At 62.2% G+C, this 16,977-nt stretch overlaps 2 protein-coding genes across 4 annotated transcripts; both read left to right on the forward strand.

Annotated features, from left to right (window-relative positions):
• Positions 1 to 12: 12 nt before the first annotated feature.
• On the forward strand, positions 13 to 7,970 carry SEMA4A (semaphorin 4A). 3 transcript variants are annotated; one of them, XM_032204437.1, is made up of 15 exons: positions 13 to 30; positions 2,506 to 2,646; positions 3,681 to 3,841; positions 3,971 to 4,033; positions 4,143 to 4,241; positions 4,535 to 4,643; positions 4,760 to 4,876; positions 4,997 to 5,127; positions 5,220 to 5,395; positions 5,483 to 5,633; positions 5,752 to 5,941; positions 6,046 to 6,161; positions 6,715 to 6,878; positions 6,966 to 7,078; positions 7,166 to 7,970. In XM_032204437.1, the coding sequence occupies exons 2-15, from the start codon at positions 2,553 to 2,555 to the stop codon at positions 7,759 to 7,761; spliced, it is 2,280 nt and encodes a 759-aa protein (XP_032060328.1). In that variant the 5' UTR covers positions 13 to 30; positions 2,506 to 2,552; the 3' UTR covers positions 7,762 to 7,970. The 3 variants fall into 3 exon arrangements, with proteins under 3 accessions (XP_032060328.1, XP_032060326.1, XP_032060327.1); XM_032204435.1 differs by lacking the exon at positions 13 to 30 and adding an exon at positions 1,099 to 1,190; XM_032204436.1 differs by lacking the exon at positions 13 to 30 and adding an exon at positions 1,099 to 1,190 and having other exon boundaries at positions 6,969 to 7,078.
• A 1,086-nt stretch (positions 7,971 to 9,056) lies between these two features.
• On the forward strand, positions 9,057 to 16,027 carry SLC25A44 (solute carrier family 25 member 44). Its single transcript, XM_032204633.1, has 5 exons — positions 9,057 to 9,100; positions 12,212 to 12,321; positions 12,627 to 13,353; positions 14,929 to 15,056; positions 15,557 to 16,027. The coding sequence occupies exons 3-5, from the start codon at positions 12,732 to 12,734 to the stop codon at positions 15,746 to 15,748; spliced, it is 942 nt and encodes a 313-aa protein (XP_032060524.1). The 5' UTR covers positions 9,057 to 9,100; positions 12,212 to 12,321; positions 12,627 to 12,731; the 3' UTR covers positions 15,749 to 16,027.
• The last annotated feature ends 950 nt before the right edge of the window (positions 16,028 to 16,977 follow it).

Raw genomic sequence — 16,977 nt, forward strand, 5'->3', positions numbered from 1 at the left:
CCGCCCGCTCGCCCGCGGGCGCTGCCACAGGTCGGTACCGAGGTGCTTGGGCCCCAGGGTGTGTGGGGGGGGGGACGGGGGACGGGGGCTCCTTTTTGGGGGTGGTTTGGGGGATTTTGGGGGTCGGTTGGGTGTGGAGGGGGGGGGGGGGCGCGTGAGGGATTGCTGGGGCTGGGGGCTGTCGCCATGGCGGGGCTGGGCTCTGGGGACTCCCCAGACGGCTCCGTACAAAGGGGCTGAGGTCCTGGGGCCAAGCAGGGCATTCCCGCAGCCCTCCCCTGCCACATCCCATTTTTCTTCCTCCCCTCTCCCCTCTGCATCCCCCCCAGCATCCCCCCTCGTGTCCACCCCCCCCAAAATCCCTCCTATATCCCACCACGGCCGCCTCCCTTTGCGTTCCCCCCCCCCTCACATCCCTCCCCAGCACCCCTCGGGTTTCCCCCGTGTCCTCCCCTAACCCTCCCCGCTTCCCACCACCCAATTTGCCTCGGAACGGGTTAAAGTCAAACTTAATTTTGCCAGCGGGACGCGTGGGTGTTGTGTGTGTGTGTGTGCCCCCCCCCCCCCCCGTTAGGGCACGCAATGAATGCGGAGAGCGGCTGGGAGGGGACACCGAGTCCCCGCGGTGCCACCGGGGTGAAACTTGAAGGCAGCAGGGAAAAATTGAACCCCCCCGGTGCTATGAGGCCCTGGGGGGGGGGGTTCCTGCTTCCCTGTGCCAATTCCCACGTGTGTGTGTGTGGGGAGGGGGCTGTAACAGAGCCCCCCGTGTGCACCGAAACTTTGGTTTGGGAGATCCGGAGGGGAGACGGTGCTGGGCCAGGGTTTAGCTCCCAGTAAGGCTCCAGTAGCCTAACTGGGGAGGCTCCGTGGGGGCTCCCCAGCCCCGTCGGGACCCCCCCCCAGCCTCCAGCCTTGCCCCGGAGCTGCTGCTCCCGTTCCCACCCATCCTCCTCCTCCGAGCCCATGGTGGCTCCGGCCCAGGGCAGAACAATGTGGCCGGGCCGAGGCTCTGTGCAGCCCCCGTTTCTCAGCCAAACGTCCGCCAAGTGGGAAATCCGGGGCAGAATAACCTAATTTCTGTGCTCACAAGGAGCTTTCTGTCCCGGCCAAGCAAGGTGGCGGGGACGGCGCTGCCCGCCCCGGGGCTCGGTGGCACAACGGGCAGATGGAGGCGCCAGGGGAGGCAGGTAGGGAGGCCCCGGTGGGGACGGGGTGAGGACAGGAGACCGGGGTTGTCCCCTCACCTCATCCTTAATGGGGTACGGGTGAAGGTGTGGTGTGAGGGTGTCTGGATCTGGTGGGTTTCTGACCCGCAGCCATCCTAGAGAAATCAGGGTTGGAGAACGGAGCCAGCAGGGCGGCCGGACTGCTTGTGGGGTGATGCTCGGCCCCATAGGATTGACTGTGGGGTGATGCTCAGCCCCATAGGACTGCCCGTGGGGTGATGCTCGGCCCCATAGGACTGCCTGTGGGATGATGCTCGGCCCCACAGTCTGTTTGCAGCTCCACAGGACGATGCTCAGGCCCAGTACTGACCCACACCCGCAGGCAGGCGATGTGCCATCACTTGGCTCTAACCCTAAAGGCCTCCCCGGAGCCAGAAAGGGATCCCGTGTGTCCGGGCACCCCAAATCCCCCCAGTTTATCCCCAGTTCATAGCGGGAAGCACCCCGGCTCCCATCCCAACTCCCTCCACTAGGCTTCGCTGCCCTCCTTGGGGGGGGGAAGATGCGAAGGCGAGGCGAGGCGCCTGCGTCCCCAACCTGCTGAGGCTCGTCCTCTTCCAGCAGGACTTTCTGGTTCCCAGAGGCCCTGACGGGGCCACGCTGGGCTGGGCTGGGCTACCACGAGCCCCGCCACGAGCCGGGCTCGGAGCCTGGCAGCTCGGCCGGACCGCGGCTGGGTGCTGGGCATGGACCCGCGGGGGTCTCCCAGCCGCAGCCCCCCGGGGCCAGGCACCCGCTGGGCACCGATGCTGCAGGGGCAGAGGTGAGCTGGCTCTGTCCTCGCCGTCGGAGAGGTAATGCCACTCGCTGGGGACACCCGTGACGGGTCCCGGGGACTGAACGGCTCTTGAGGCATCGCTCTACCCCCGGTGTTTCCAGCAAGAGCTGCAAAAAGAGCTGCGAGGGATGGGGAGGAGGGGAAGGGGGGGCGGCTGAGCGCTTTCTCCTCTATTTTTGTGGCCAGCACGGAGGGGGTCCCTTACGGGGACGGGACAGGACGGGCTCCCCGGGGCTCGAGGCAGGTGCATCCGGACACCCCCGTGCTGAGGATTTGCCGTGCGAGGGGCCCGGCGCCGCCGTCGTTGGGGCTGCGGTGGCAGGGGGGAAGCTCTCGCCCACATCTGAGGCCGTGCACAGCTCGATGCGCTGGGGCCCCCCCCTCAACCCCTCCCCGCGCTGAGCCCTGGCTCGTTTCCGCTCGCCTCGTCGGGGTAGAGGGGGGGGGACACACACGCGCAGCCCTCCTGCGGCTCCCTAACCCTCGCCCTTCCCACAGGGACGGTGCCGGGGCCCCCGAGGGGCGCGAGCCTGCCGCCCCCCGCCATGCCCACAGCCGCCCTCCGCCTGCTCTGCGGCGTGGTGGTGCCAGCCGCCATGCTCTGCGCCGAGCCCCTGCCCCGCGTCGCCTTCCCCAGCGGTGAGTGGGGGCATGGAGAGGGGAGAAACCGGTGGAGGGGACGGGGACGGGGACGAGGTGGCTCGGGAGCGGGGAGCACGGGCTTGGGAGCGCCTCCGTGCCCTAGGGAGGAGGCGGCTGGTGTTGGGCACCCATGGGTGGCGGCCGGTCCCCGGCTCGTCAGACCTCTCCCTCGCCTTCTGTGGGGCCAGGGAAGTGGGGCCGTGGCCGTGGGGCTGGGAGGGGAGGCAGCCCGGTGATGCAGACGGCTGCAGGGCTGAAGCGTGGGGCACGTGGGGTGAGGCTGGCGGCCACCCAAGCTCTGGCTGAGGGCTTTTGGCACCCACCTGGCAGCCGGGGATCCGCTCAGGGCCACCCCGTCCAGGGCATCTTCTGCCTCTGAGGCGTGATGGAGCCAACGAGGGGTCCAAAAGGATCCTCGTGCCCTGCCCGTGTCTGTAGGGATGGTTTGGCACAAGCAGGTGCTGGAGGTGTCCGGGGCACTTGCAGGTCGGCGGCGTGGCGGAGGTCTGCACCCTGCAGCCATCTCCTGCTTGAGCTGCCACTTCCACTTCCCCACGCAGCCATTTGGAGAACTGTAAAATCTCCCTTTTCTTTTTCCTCGTTTCGGTGGCAAACTGCAGCCGGCGGAGCCCGGCTGCCCGTGGGGACACCGCGGGGATTTTGGGAAGCCCCCCGGCCACCCCACTCACCCCACCGCCGGCCCCGCAGGCGCTGCCCCGCAGCAGCAGGGGCAGAACCCTGCACCCTGCAGGGAAAAAAAAATAAAAAAAGCACCCCAAATCTTTCGGGGCAGCAAAGCAGCTTCTGAGGGCACGGGCTTTAGGGCCCTCGCGGTGCGGTGACGCCGGCTTCTGCTGCAGGGCCTGGCTGGGGACGAGGAGGGGAAGCGGGGACCCACAGAGGGAAGTGGGCAGAGCACGGCGTGGGCCGGGGGAAGAAGCTGCTGTCACCGCATCCATCCGGGCCGACGGCGGCGCCGGGGTGTTTGTTCAGCTCCTCGGCGTCCCCTCAGCTCGTTTTACCCCTTCCAGGAGATCCCCGGAGGATCCTGACCCGCTTCAGCCAGGAGAACGTCTCCCACTACGACATCTTCCTCCTGGGCGAGGGCGAGGAGGAGCTGTACGTGGGGGCTCGTGACAGGGTGCTGGCGCTGGCCGTGGGCGCCCCGGGCACCATCCATGCCAAAGCTTCGGTGAGAGGAGGGGTGGAGGGGTGCCCCCCCAAGCCCTGCCGTGCCTCAGTTTCCCCGCTCGGGCTGGGAAACCGTGGCCGGGCTCCCTGCTTGCGTGGCAGCTCCAGACCCTCTCAATTCCCTCCCCAGATAACGTGGGGCCCCACGGCTGAGAAAACCTCGGAGTGTGCTTTCAAGAAAAAGAGCCAGGAGGTGAGGAACACCGCGGGGTGGCCCGGGGAGCCGAGGGGGGAGGAATTGGAGCTGGCCCTGCAGGGACTCTCAGCATCCTCACCCCTTTCTGCTCTTTTCCCCCGTGCAGACCGAGTGCTTCAATTTCATCCGGGTGCTGGTGGCCCTGAACCAGACCCACCTCTACGTCTGCGGCACCTACGCCTTCAGCCCGGCCTGCACCTACATCGTGAGTGCCCTCGGGGCTGGGGAGGGGGACGCCGGGTGCCCCCCACCACCGTGACACAGCGCCATGGGTCCTGCACTCTCAGTTTCAAAACCATTGGCAGGATTTGCCCCTGTGGGGTCCAATGTGGGTGACAGAACCCCAATTCCTGGTCCTGCCACCCCTCCTGCCTCTGTTTCCCCGCTCTTGGAGCACTGCAGCCCCTCCGCAGTCCGTAGAGCTCCTGCAGCCGGATTTTTGCAGGTTTCGGCTTTGTTTTTGCTCTGAAAAAGGGGTTTTTCCTCCCTTTTCCGCAGCACCTGGAGAACTTCACGCTTGTGTCCAGCGGCAAAAGCCAACCTTTCCTGGACGGGAAGGGCCAGTGCCCCTTCGACCCCCAGCACACCTACACGGCCCTGCTGGTGGGTGAGTACGGGCTCTGGCAGCCCCCAGCACGGTCCCCTGGGAGGGCTGAGGGGGGATCCGTGGAGGGAGGGGGGTCGCCCCGGTGCCCGCTCACCCCCGTGCCCGTCCCCGAGCAGATGGCGAGCTCTACGCCGGCACCATGAACAACTTCCAGGGCAACGAGCCCATCATCTCCCGCTCGCTGGGCAGCCGCACGCTGCTCAAGACGGACGCCTTCCTCCGCTGGCTCTCGGGTGAGCGAGGACCTGGATCCTGCAGGGTCCCCGCAGCGTCCCCCTCTTTCCCCAAAGCGCTGGGGAGGGCCTGAGGGACCCCATCCCGTCAAGCACCTCACCCCTGGCCGTGCCCCGCAGCCGACGCCGCCTTCGTGGCTTCCTTCAGCATCCCCAACGACGACAAGGTCTACTTCTTCTTCGAGGAGACGGCCGACGAGTTCGACTTCTTCGAGCGGCTCCTGGTGCCGCGGGTGGCCCGGGTCTGCAAGGTGGGACGAGGACGGGGGGCGAGCGGGGACGCCTGCACCCCTCCCCGCCCTCCTCCCCCAAAAAAATCTGAGCGCCCACCCCGCTCCTGCAGAGCGACGTCGGGGGGGACAAGGTGCTGCAGAAGAAGTGGACGACGTTCCTGAAGGCGCAGCTGGTGTGCTCGCAGCCCGGCCGCTTCCCCTTCAACGTCATCCACCACGCCTTCGCCCTGCCCCGCCGTGACGGCAGCGGCGGCGCCGATTTTTACGCCGTCTTCACCTCGCAGTGGTGAGCCCCCAGCACCCATGGGTGCCGTGGGAAGGGGTGCCGGGGACCCGTGTCCTCAGCACCGCGGGCATCCTGCTGTCCCCACAGGCAAGCGGGCAGGGCGGGCAGCGCGGCCGTCTGCGTCTACAGCCAGGAGGCTCTGGAGGAGGTCTTCGAGGGCAAGTACAAGGAGCTGAACAAGGAGAGCTCCCGCTGGACCGTCTACAGCGGCCCCAACATCAGCCCCCGGCCCGGGAGCGTAAGTGCCTCCTGCCCAGGGACGACACCTCCCCGGTTTCCCAGTTCATCCCAGTGCGCCCGTACTGGTGTGGCCGTGCCTCGGTTTCCCCAACCAACTCTTCTCTCCCTCCCCGCAGTGTTCCATGGGCCCCTCCTCGGATAAAGCCCTGACCTTCATGAAGGACCATTTCCTGATGGACGGGAAGGTGGCCCCCACCCAGGGGCGGCCGCTGCTGGTGAAGACGGACGTCAAGTACACGCGCATCGCGGTGGACGAGACCCGCGGCGTCTTGGGGGCCGTGTACCGGGTCATGTTCCTGGCTACCGGTGGGTTTGTGCACAGGGAGCCCGCTCGCCCGCCCTGTGCTGCCCCAGTCACCACTTTTGGGGTCGGAGACGGCCCCCACGGTGACCCCCCTGTACCCCGACAGTGGAGGGTTTCCTGCATAAGGCGGTGGAGCTGCCTGCGGGCCCACACATCGTGGAGAGCATCCAGCTCTTCGGCACGCCGGAGCCGGTGAAGAACCTGCTGCTGGCCCCGGGGAAGGTAGGGGATGGGGACGGGGACAGGGGCGGGGACGGGGACGGGGATGGGGACGGGGACGGGGACGGGGACGGGGACGGGGACGGGGAGAGGGATGGGAATGAGGAGAGGGATGGGGATGGGGATGGGATTGGGATAGGGAGAGGGATGAGGATGGGGATGGGATGGGATGGGATGGGATGGGATGGGATGGGATGGGATGGGATGGGATGGGATGGGATGGGATGGGATGGGATGGGGATGGGGATGGGGATGGGGACGGGGATGGGGAGAGGGACAGAGGATGGGGACAGGGATGGGAATGGGGATGGCGATGGGGATGGGATGGGATGGGATGGGATGGGGATGGGGATGGGGATGGGGATGGGATGGGATGGGATGGGATGGGATGGGATGGGGAGGGGAATGGGACAGGGCTTGAAATGGGAACAGTAAGAGAAACAGGGATTAGGAATGGGGACAGGGATGGCGATGGGGATAGGAACAGGGACAGGGATGGGATCAGGACAGGGACCCGGCCAAACCACATCTCAGGCCCACTCTGCTCCCTCCCCAGGGCATCCTCTACATCGGCTACTCCGGCGGCATCCTCCAAGTGCCCCTGGCCAACTGCAGCCAGCACCGGAGCTGCGCCGAGTGCGTGCTGGCACGAGACCCCTACTGCGCCTGGAACATCGCCCGCAGCTCCTGCCAACCCACCCGGGCTGCCAGCGGGGACAAGTGAGCCGGGGGACGGCCACAGCGGGGGGATGGACGAGGGTTTTTGGGGGGGGGACATCAATGCTGACACTGCTGTCCCATCCCCAGTAGCGGGTGGCTTCAGGACATCGAGGAGGGGAGCCCAGCCGCCGTGTGCCACCGTGGGAGGAGCCTGGCCATGCCACACACCCACGGCGTGCACGAGGGGCCGCCGGTAGAGAGTTGAGTAACGGGGACGCGTTGGGGACAGCGGGGAGGGCAGGGGGGGACACAGCGGGGCCAATGCCAGCCTGGTTCCTCTCCCCTAGGGCTCAGCCCCTCGCTCAACGCCGTGGTGCGCCTGGCGTGCCCCCGCCACTCGGCTTTGGCCACCTACAGCTGGCAGCAGCCGGGGGGCTGGGGGGGCTCGGCACTGCTCCCCAACCACACGCTGGTGGTCATCGTGCGGCGCGGCACCGCCGGCACCTACACCTGCCTGGCCACCGAGAACGGCTACACCTGGCCCGTGGCTCGTTACCACCTACAAGACCCCCTCGGGGCGACCCCCCAAGACGGACCGGCCCAGGAGGGACTGTCTTGGGACACCCCCGTCGCCCCCGGTGGCCCCCGTTCCTACTGGCCCCAATTTGTCACCGTCACCGTGCTGCTGGCCGTGACCCTGGCGGCCGCCGGCGCCTTGGCCCTCGCCGCCTACTGCGAGCAGCTGAAGGCCAAGAGCAAGGTGCAGGGGTGCAGCGTGCCCCACAGCCCCCCCGGCCGTCATCGGGAGAAGGCGCCGCTCAACGGGGGGGCCCCGGCCGGCGAGGAGGAGCGAGGGGGCTCCCCCGCTTGCTGCCTGCAGCTGGATGGGGACAACGGCCCAGGGGACAGCACCGGCACCGCTCGGCTCCCGGTCACAGCGTGACGCCCGGACCCCCCGCCACCAGCACCGCTTCGGCCCCGTTGGGGTGCAAGGGGGGAGGCCGCGGGAGCTGAGCCCCCGCTGGGCCATGGAAGGAGGGGGAGTATGAATGTGAATTTATTTTTTTTTGTTTTGTTTTTGGTTGGTTTTTTTTTGGTTTTGGTTTTGGTTTGGTTTTAATTTAATACAATTGTTTTAACACGTGGTAGCGTTTGGCCATCGCGGCGGCGTGGCGGGGAGGGGGGTGAGGGGGGGGGGGGAGCGCCAGGACGGGCAGGGAGGTGGGGAAGGGGCAAGGGAGGGATGTGGGGATGGGGAAGGGGTGAGGACGGGGGTGGGGATGGGGACGGGGAGGTCGGGAATGGGGCTGGGGGCGGGTGGCGGCGTTGTCCTGGTCCCCCCCCAGCCACGACGCCCCCAGCCTCGCCCTGGGGCCCCCCAATTTTCCTTCTGCTGCCCCCCCCTGCTGCTCGCTCGGCCGCGTTTCGCCTTATTTCTGCGGAAGGAAGGGCTGCAAATCCCCCTGCGCTTTGTACAGCTTCATTTTTGTATTAAAAACCCCAAAAGGCACCAACTTTGTTCCGCTGGCTCCAGGGCAGCTCGGGACCGGGGGGGGTGGGCGCGGGTGCGTGCGAGGGGGGTGGGCAAGGTTGGGGGGGCGACGTCTGCACTCCTCGCTGCCAGGCAGGGTGGGGCGCTGGCCCTTTAAGGGGAATTATTTGGCTCTGTCCCTTTAAGAGGAGATATTTGGCTCTGCCCCTTTAAGAGAAGCTGCCCCTTTAAGAGGAATTATTTGGCGCTGTCCCTTTAAGAAGAGTTATTTGACGCTGTCCCGTTAAGAGGAATTATTTGGCGCTGTCCCTTTAAGAGGAATTATTTGGCACTGCCCCTTTAAGAGGAATTATTTGGCGCTGTCCCTTTAAGAGGAATTATTTGGCACTGCCCCTTTAAGAGGAGTTATTTGACGCTGCCCCTTTAAGAGCCGTTGCCCCTTTAAGAGGAACAATTTGGCTCTGCCCTTTGAAGGCGCCATCCCTCTGCGCATGCGCGCTCCCCTTCCGCCCTCTCCTCTTCCCCCCGGGGACAGCCGCCATGTCGGTTACGGCCGGAAGCGCGCTGGGAGGGGGGGAGGCCCACTTCCGGCGTGGCTTCAGCCCTTCTCCAAGATGGCGGCGGCGGGCGGGCGCTGATTGCTCGAGCGGCTCTCGGGGCCCGACGCGCTGCCGCCGCCGCCGCCGCTCACTTCCGGCGGGCGGGAGCCGAGGGGAAGCGGCCATGGGGCGGCGGGGGCGGCCGGCGGCGGGGCCGGGCCGGGCGGGGGCGTCCCGGCCACCGGCCTGAGGTGAGGGAGGCTCCGGGGGGGGGCTCTGAGGGGGGTTCTGAGGGGATGGGGGGGGGATGGAGGCTCCGGGGGGGGAGGCTGGAGGCTGAGGGGGGTTGGGAGGAGGTTGGAGGCCGAGGGGGAAGGTTGGGGGGGGTGAAGGTTGAGGGGGGGGTGAGGGGGAGGCTGGGAGGAAGGGGGGGGGCTGGAGGGGCTGGGGGAGGGTGAGGAGGAGGCTGGGGGGAGGTGGGGAGGGGTGGGGGGGTGGGGGGGGTATGAGGGGGATGAAGGTTTGGGAGGGGGGGGAGGCTGGAGGCTGAGGAAGAGGCTGGGGGGGGGTTGGGATGGGGCTGGGGGGGAGGCCGGAGGCTGAAGGGGCTGGGAGGAAGATGAGAAGGAGGCTGGGGGGGGGGGGGGTTGGGGAGGGATTGGAGGCTGAGGGGGGGGCTGAAGGTCGGGGAGGGGTTGGACGGGGGAAGGCTGAAGGCTGGGGGGGTCTAAGAGGAGGCTGGAGGCTGGGGGGGTTGGGGAGGGGCTGGAGAAGAGGCCAGAGGTTGGGGGTGGGGCTGGAGGGTGGGGGAAGGGGGTTGGGGGTTTGGGGGGAGGCTGGGGGGATTGGGGGGGGGCTGGAGGCTCAGGGTGCTGGAGGCTGGGGGGGGGAGCTGGGGTTGTTAGGGGGAGGCTGGAGGCTGGGGGAAGGCTGGGGAGAGGTCAGAGGCTGGGATTTGGGGGGGGACAGGACCCGCCTTGAGGGGTGGGGGCACTGTAAGGGGGGTCGGTGGGGGGCTGGGTGCAGGGATGCTCAGAGGGGAGCTGAGGATGAGGAGGAGGCTGCAGAGAGAGGCCGGGGCGGAGCCACCTGGGGGAGGCTGCGAGGGGACGGGGGCCACAGAGCCGGGGAGGGGACACGGGGAGGACACTGGGGGGGACACAGCCACTCCCGACCCCACCGTGACCTTGAGCAGGCCCCGCGCCGTTCGCAGCCTCTCGGAGCAGCTCCAGATTTTGGCTGCCCCCCTCCTCCTCCTCCTCCTCCTCCCGACGACACCACCGAGGAGGCGGCGTGGCCTCGGGGGGGCTCCTGCACGGGAGCCCCTCAGCCTCATCCACACCCCTCCGGGGGCTTGTGAGGCTCCCCGGGGGGGGTGGAATTTAAGAAGGGAGATTTCCCAGCTTTATAAAACAAGCTGCCTGCGTCGGCCGGGTTCATCCCGGAGGGATAAATTTCACATTTCAGGATTTGTTCGCTCCCGAGCTGTCGGGGTGAAGAAAATCCCCCCTCCCAGGATTTCGCGGGAGGCGGCGGCGGCTCGCCCGCCCCTGGCCGGCTCCCAGCCCTCCTGGCAGAGGCGTTGGTATGCGGAGCAGGAGGCGGCCGTGGAGGCACACAAAGGGCCCGTCTCTCCCTGCCAAAGACTCCAATTCAGCCCCGGATGGAGCAGAAAGGGTTTGGGGGGGGAGGATTTGACGGGGCAGCACCAAGAAGGGGACAAACGGGGCGTGAGAGAGGATCCCAGTAAGGGTTGGGCTGGGTTTGAGGTGCAGACGGGACCTTGGGTTTCGTTTCCAGCACCAAGGTTCAGCCCCTCGGAGATGTAGAGGTTCCTTTTCTCTCCGCCTGCCCGAATTCAGCCCCAAAACTGGAACTTTTTGGCTGCTGCAGGAGCGTTGCCACGAGCAAAACTCCTCTCAGCAGAGCAAGGATCTGCCCGTGGCCATCAAACGGGGACGTCGCTGGTGGTGCCAGGCATTCCTTCCCTCCTCAGCTCCTGGTGGGAGCAATTCGGTGCTTTTTTTGGGTGACATCACCCCTCTAATTTAGATCCTGCATGGAAATGGGGTTTTAATAAGTTCCCCGGAGAAGTTCTGGCTCGGGTGCCAAACGCCGAGCGCTGCCGTACGTGGAGAGAATGCAAAAAAAAAAACAGCGAGGTTGGTTTTAGTTAATTCCCTCCTGAGGATTTCTCCTCGTGGGTGCAGCTTCCACGTGGGGAGCTCTGCGAGGTCGGGTTTGGGGTGGAGAAGGAATTCAGAGCGTGGCCACAATCCTGAGTGAGGTTTCGCCGGGCAGCTGCGTTGGCCAAGCTTTAAATTGTTTTTAAATAAAGCCTGAAGCCGGCGGGGCTCCTGGTGGGAACAGAACCACGTTTTTCCAGGTTCTGTGCAGACAGCTCCTGCGCAGGAAGCTCTCTGCTGGCTAATTACACCTTAACGAAGCGGTGAGGGTTTAATTAGAGTGAAAGCCGTGCACCTCTGGCTTAGACAAGCCGTGGTGTTTGTTACGTGTTATTTATCAAGCCCGTTGACTAAGGATGACCTGTAGCTCTCGGTCGGGTAGGTACAAGAGCGTTTTCCCCGCTCTCCTGGGGTATTTTTAACTCCCTGCCCATCAGCAGACCGCGTGGCCGCGCGCTTTCCTGGCACGAGGTAAATATTTTGTTGGCAGCCAGGCGTAATTTCGTCATCTTCGCTTCCTCTCCATGCCAGAGGTAAATGACGGCTGGTTTGGGTCTCGCCTTTCTGACCAGATCTTGAGTGCTGGAGCTCTCCTCACGAAGCCTGCGCGATTCCTAGAAATTAAAACACACAAAAAAAATAAATTAGGGGAGGCTTTCTATAAAGGAAAACCCTTTTGTGGTCAGTGACCATTGGCTGTGTGTGGGTTCTGTCCTCTCAGGGAGTTTTTTGGTTTTTTTTTTTGGTATCAAATGAGAGCAAATTGCAGGCAAAACGGGGAGGGGAGGAACTACCCCAAGCCTCAGCCTGGGGAAGGGGTGTGGGGGCTGCTGGAGGAGGCTGAACCCGGTGCTCCCCTCCTGATCCTTCAGCAACTGGGATGCTGAGAAGTGAAAAGAGATCCCTGGGCTGCGATTTTCAGCCCTTTCTTTTCAGGATCTTGTCGTTGACGTGGATGCTCTGCGTAACTCGGGGTCTAAGCCTTTTTCTCCCGTTTCTCCTCCTTTTGTGACCCCCCCCCCTTCCCTGCCTCACGTCTCCCTCCAGCTTTAGGACATGCAAGAAACCTGTGTCTGATTTCCTACTTTGTGCAGGGAACCTGGGAATGCAAGCAGGGACTTCACAGCCTCTCACTTCTTGTTTTTATTTTATTTTATTTTGTTTGTTTTCTTACAGAGCCCGGAACCCACAAGTGGCATCCTGCCATCCTGAGCACCACAAACCCGGAATGAGCGGGCAGAAGCTGCTTTGCTTGCCGAGCCGTATCCCCGAGTGCTCGTTCAAAGGTAGTTCTCGCTGCTGGAGCAGCGCCCTCCCTCTCCAAGCTGCTTTCCAAAGCTTTGGGGCAGAGCAATCCGGAGCAGAGTGAGACCTGCTGCGTGCACAGAGCGCCGTTAGGGCGACAAATCGCTCTGCTGCCATCAGCCACGCTTCAAAGTCCTCCTTCCTGGGGTTTCCCCAGCAGAATGGTTCATCCACAGGCTCTTTGGGAACTCTAAAATCAGTGAAATTGGGTGATGGAGGCTGTTTAAGCTCACTCTGGTTCTTAGCAGTCCTCTGAAAACGTCTCTGTGGGTTTTTTTTTTTTCAGGTGCCAGCACATCCGAGCCTGAGAGGTGCCTGAGATAAAGGAGCCGGACCCGGATCCGTCCTGAGCTTCCGAGGTCGATCTGGGGCTGCCCCCCTCCAGGGAGCCATGGAGGACAAACGCAACATCCCCATCATCGAGTGGGAGCACCTGGACAAGAGGAAATTCTACGTCTTTGGGATTTGCATGACCATGATGATCCGGGTGAGCGTTTACCCTTTCACGCTCATCCGGACGCGGCTGCAGGTCCAGAAGGGCAAAAGCCTCTACAACGGGACCTTCGATGCCTTCGTGAAAATCCTGCGGACAGAAGGGACGGCCGGGCTCTACCGGGGTTTTTTGGTCAACACTTTCACCCTGATCTCCGGGCAGTGCTACGTGACGACCTACGAGCTGACTCGCAAGTACGTGGCCCGCTACAACAACAACAACGCCGTCAAGTCGCTGGTGGCCGGGGGCTCGGCCTCCCTGGTGGCCCAGAGCATCACGGTGCCCATCGATGTCATCTCCCAGCACCTCATGATGCAGAGGAAAGGGGAAAGCATGGGCAGGTTCAAGGTGCAGAACCCAGATGGCAAGCGAATGCTGGTTTTTGGCCAGACCAAGGACATCATCGTGCAGATCTTCAAGGCTGACGGTTTTCGGGGGTTCTACAGGGGCTACGTGGCCTCTCTGCTCACCTATATTCCCAACAGCGCGGTCTGGTGGCCCTTCTACCACTTCTATGCTGGTAAGTGAGGGCTGGCTTCGAGCAGGTCTTATCCCAGCAGGCCCCGAAGGCCTTTAGGTCGCCTCTGAAGCTGTGGGACCAGCCTGATTTGCTTTCTCTGATGGATTTGGGGTGGGAGCAGGAGCTGGCGAGAACAAAGAGCTGGGTCTGATTGAAATGAATCCTACAGGTGGAAGCCTGGCAGAGCAGCCTTTGTTTTAATGCAGGTAAAGAACAGGGTGTGAGTGCTAAAGGACTTTAAAACGAGAAGGCTGTGGGCGAGAGGGGCTCGATGTGGCTGATTTCGCCTCCTGCTAACCCCAAATAATTCTGGCTGTTGGTATGGAGGTGAGGAAGGCCGTTGGCTGGCACCAGGCAGAGTTCTGAAGTCACCGTGCCATTTGTGTGGCAGTTCACGTGGACTCAGGAGCCTTGTGTGTGGCAAAAACACTTCCAGGGCTTGAAATTCCAGAACCAAACCAAGGGATAGGCAGAAACAAAGGCCGGTCAGCTGTGGTTAGGGTGTACATCGTGCTCTGGTTTCCTTGGCTTTCAAACTGGCACCAAGCGTGGTGATAGAAATCTTGGGATATCCTTAACGCTGTTCCCTCTCTAGCTCAGCTCTGGTAACGCTTGGGCTGTTCCCAAACGCTGAAGGAACCCGGCCAGGTAACGTTCCCCGTGCTCAGTAATCCTTGGGGTTTGTCGTGCAGCGAGCTGCCTAAAAGTGATAGCAGAGGCAGGCTCAGATCTCGCCGTGTGAGGCTTTTGCTGTCCGTGGCAGCAGTTTTTAACAGCAAAACCCTGCTCCAGCTGCTTTTCCCGTGCTCGGTCCCTGGGCAGAGTGCAGGTTTTGGCTGCCAGCAGCAGCGGGCACTGAACCTTCCTCAGGGCTCAAAGTACACGGCTGGCTGCCGTTCAGATCAGGTGTTTGGGGTCATAAATGGAGCAGCTTCCTCCTCTCCTCCTCTCTTCCAGCTAGGCACAGCCACCAAACCATCAAAAAAAAAAACAAAACAACCAACAGCTGGGACTTCTGGCCTCTGTCCTATGCAAATTTAGCTAATAAAAGTGTGAGAGGGAGGAGAGTCACATCCTGTGTGCCAGGTAGTTCGGGGCAGGCTGAGGAAATTCCCGGGACGAGCAGCGTGTGGCAATTTCCTTCGGGGAGATCCTGCAGCAGGATGTCAGCTCGATATTTCTCGGGTGATCTGAGGGTAGCAGCGACTGCTTCATGGATCCACGAAGCTCTGACAGCCTTGTCTAAAGGCTTCCCCCCTGCCTTTTAAAGGTACGGGGGGGCTGTTTCCCTGCTGTGTTTTGGAGACCCCCAAGCTTTGCCCAGCAGGCCTGAGAGCTGATCAAAGGCTGCTGGAAGGCTGAGCCGCTGGGCTGCTCGCAGGCTGGCTCCCTGCACTCTGCCAACTTCCTTGGTGGTTTGGAAAGCACCGGGTGGGTGTGCTGAGGGGAGGAGAGGTGGCAGGCGGTGAATCAGGAGCTCTGCCCACTGTAAATCGGGCTAAATTAGCACGTGTCATAAAGGAACCGATAAGCAGCCGCTTCTCTCTGAATCCTTACTCTCTCTCCTGTCCTCAGAGCAGCTTTCCAGCCTGACTCCTAAAGACTGCCCCCACCTCCTCCTGCAAGCCATCTCGGGGCCGCTCGCGGCTGCCACCGCTTCCACGCTCACCAACCCCATGGATGTGATCAGAGCTCGGGTGCAGGTAAGCTGGCTGCCCGCTCACCACGTCTCCCTGCAGCAGCAGCAGCGTGACGCCGGGGTGGGGTTTGCTCCCTTTGATCCCTGCGGCTTCGGGTGAGCTGTGGGCTGTTCTGTGCTGCCGTCTCCCTGCTTCATTTGCACTTGGCGTTAGGAGGAGGCAGCTCGGGTGGCGAGGCTGGCTTTGCTTGTTGAAATAAAGCTCCCCTTCAAACTTGTGTCAGGAGAGGTGCTTCCAGCAGGCTTGGTTTGAGCAAAACTCGAGCTGTGGTGTTGGCCCAGCCCCTTTGAGGAAGGAGCAGACAGAAGGAAGGAGGGGACGGGTCTAAGAAACTTCCCGATGCCTCTTTAGGGCTTGCTGCTCTTTTTTTTGGTCCCCCTGTGGGTTCTGGATGCTGGATAAAGGTTATTGGAGCAGCTGAACCTTAGAATTCAGTCGGAGCAGAGCCCCAGGGCAGCTCAGGATGAAATCTAGCACCTCAGTGAATCTCTTTTGATTTTCAGGTGGAAGGCAAAAGCTCCATCGTCCTCACCTTCAAGCAGCTGATGGCAGAGGAAGGGCCCTGGGGCCTGACCAAAGGCCTTTCTGCCCGCATCATCTCCGCCACGCCTTCCACCATCGTCATCGTGGTGGGCTACGAAACCCTGAAGAAGCTGAGCCTCCGCCCGGAGCTGGTGGATTCAAGACACTGGTAGAGGCAGAGGGTGGGCGAGAAACCTTCCTTTCGACCCTCTGGATCTGGACTGTCACGGTGGAAAGCTTTGTCTCTAGCTAACGTGGAGTGAGTTCTCACAGTACGAGGCAGAAGCAGGAGCAACTGCAATTCACCTCTTCAGATTGGATGGCAATTCGGTGCTCTGCTGCTCTTTCTGCTCCAAACCACCCAAAACGTGACGCCTGTGACGGTTCCTTCAAGAGCAGCCAGATGCGTGAATGCATCCTGGCAAATTCTCGGTTCCCTTTTTTTTTTTTTTTTTTTTTTTTGAAGCAAAAAGCCGGTTTATTCCTTAAATTATTTTAAATTCTGTCGAACTTCCGAGCAGGGGAATCCAACAGACTGCAGCAGAGCCCTCTGGTGGGTCGTGTGCTGATTGCAGTTGTCCCGTGGGACGCTGGAGGACTAAACTTAGCCAAGAAACTTTCCCCACTCACGCACTTTTCTTGCTAGAAGGTGTGAGAAGAGAGTAACCTGGAACCACTTAACGACCTGATTTCCCGTGTTTTAAATAGATCTGTACATACCTTTTTTTTTTTTTTTTTGTATATTCTTGGAACTGTTTCCTGTCTCTCATCCTTCAAACAGCAAGCCTCGCTGACGGGCGAGTTGAGGGTCGAGTTGGCTGTTTGTGGTTAGTCGATGGCGATTTTTGACACCCGTGTTTTTAATGTTATTTAATTTAATTATTTTTTTTTTAATTATTTTATTTCAGGGAAGCTTACTCTGATTTCTGGGGGACTGAGTGGTTGTTCCATGGCCTTGTTCAATGTGTTGCTGCTGCATGTTCAGGGTGGCTGAGGCCACTTTCCTCCTGTAGTTAGTTTAAGCAAAAAGAAGCGCAGAGCTCGGCAGCGTCGGATTTGTTCTGCTGCCAGCAGCTGAGGTGAGAGCCCAGCTTGACGAGAGCTACAGCGGGATGGGAGGTAGGGAAGGAGAAATCTTGCACTGGCTTTTGATCCAGTTCAAACCTGACTGGCATGTTCATATTGAATGAGAAGCGATGGTTTGCTAATACAGCCTGAGCCGAAATCCTGCTGGTCCTGTTCGGGGAGGACGGGGATGGTTCTTTGCACACTCTTGCCGGATCAAAATCTGAAGCTGTGGCGTGTTTCTGACACGGCAAAAACCCACAGCCGAACGGTGAAGCGAGAGGCTGCTGCTTGGGGAGGAGGAGGAGGGAAAGGGGTGTTGGATTTCACCCTGCTG

Source organism: Aythya fuligula, chromosome 28, assembly GCF_009819795.1.
Source record: "Aythya fuligula isolate bAytFul2 chromosome 28, bAytFul2.pri, whole genome shotgun sequence".
Taxonomy (NCBI): Eukaryota; Metazoa; Chordata; class Aves; order Anseriformes; family Anatidae; genus Aythya; species Aythya fuligula.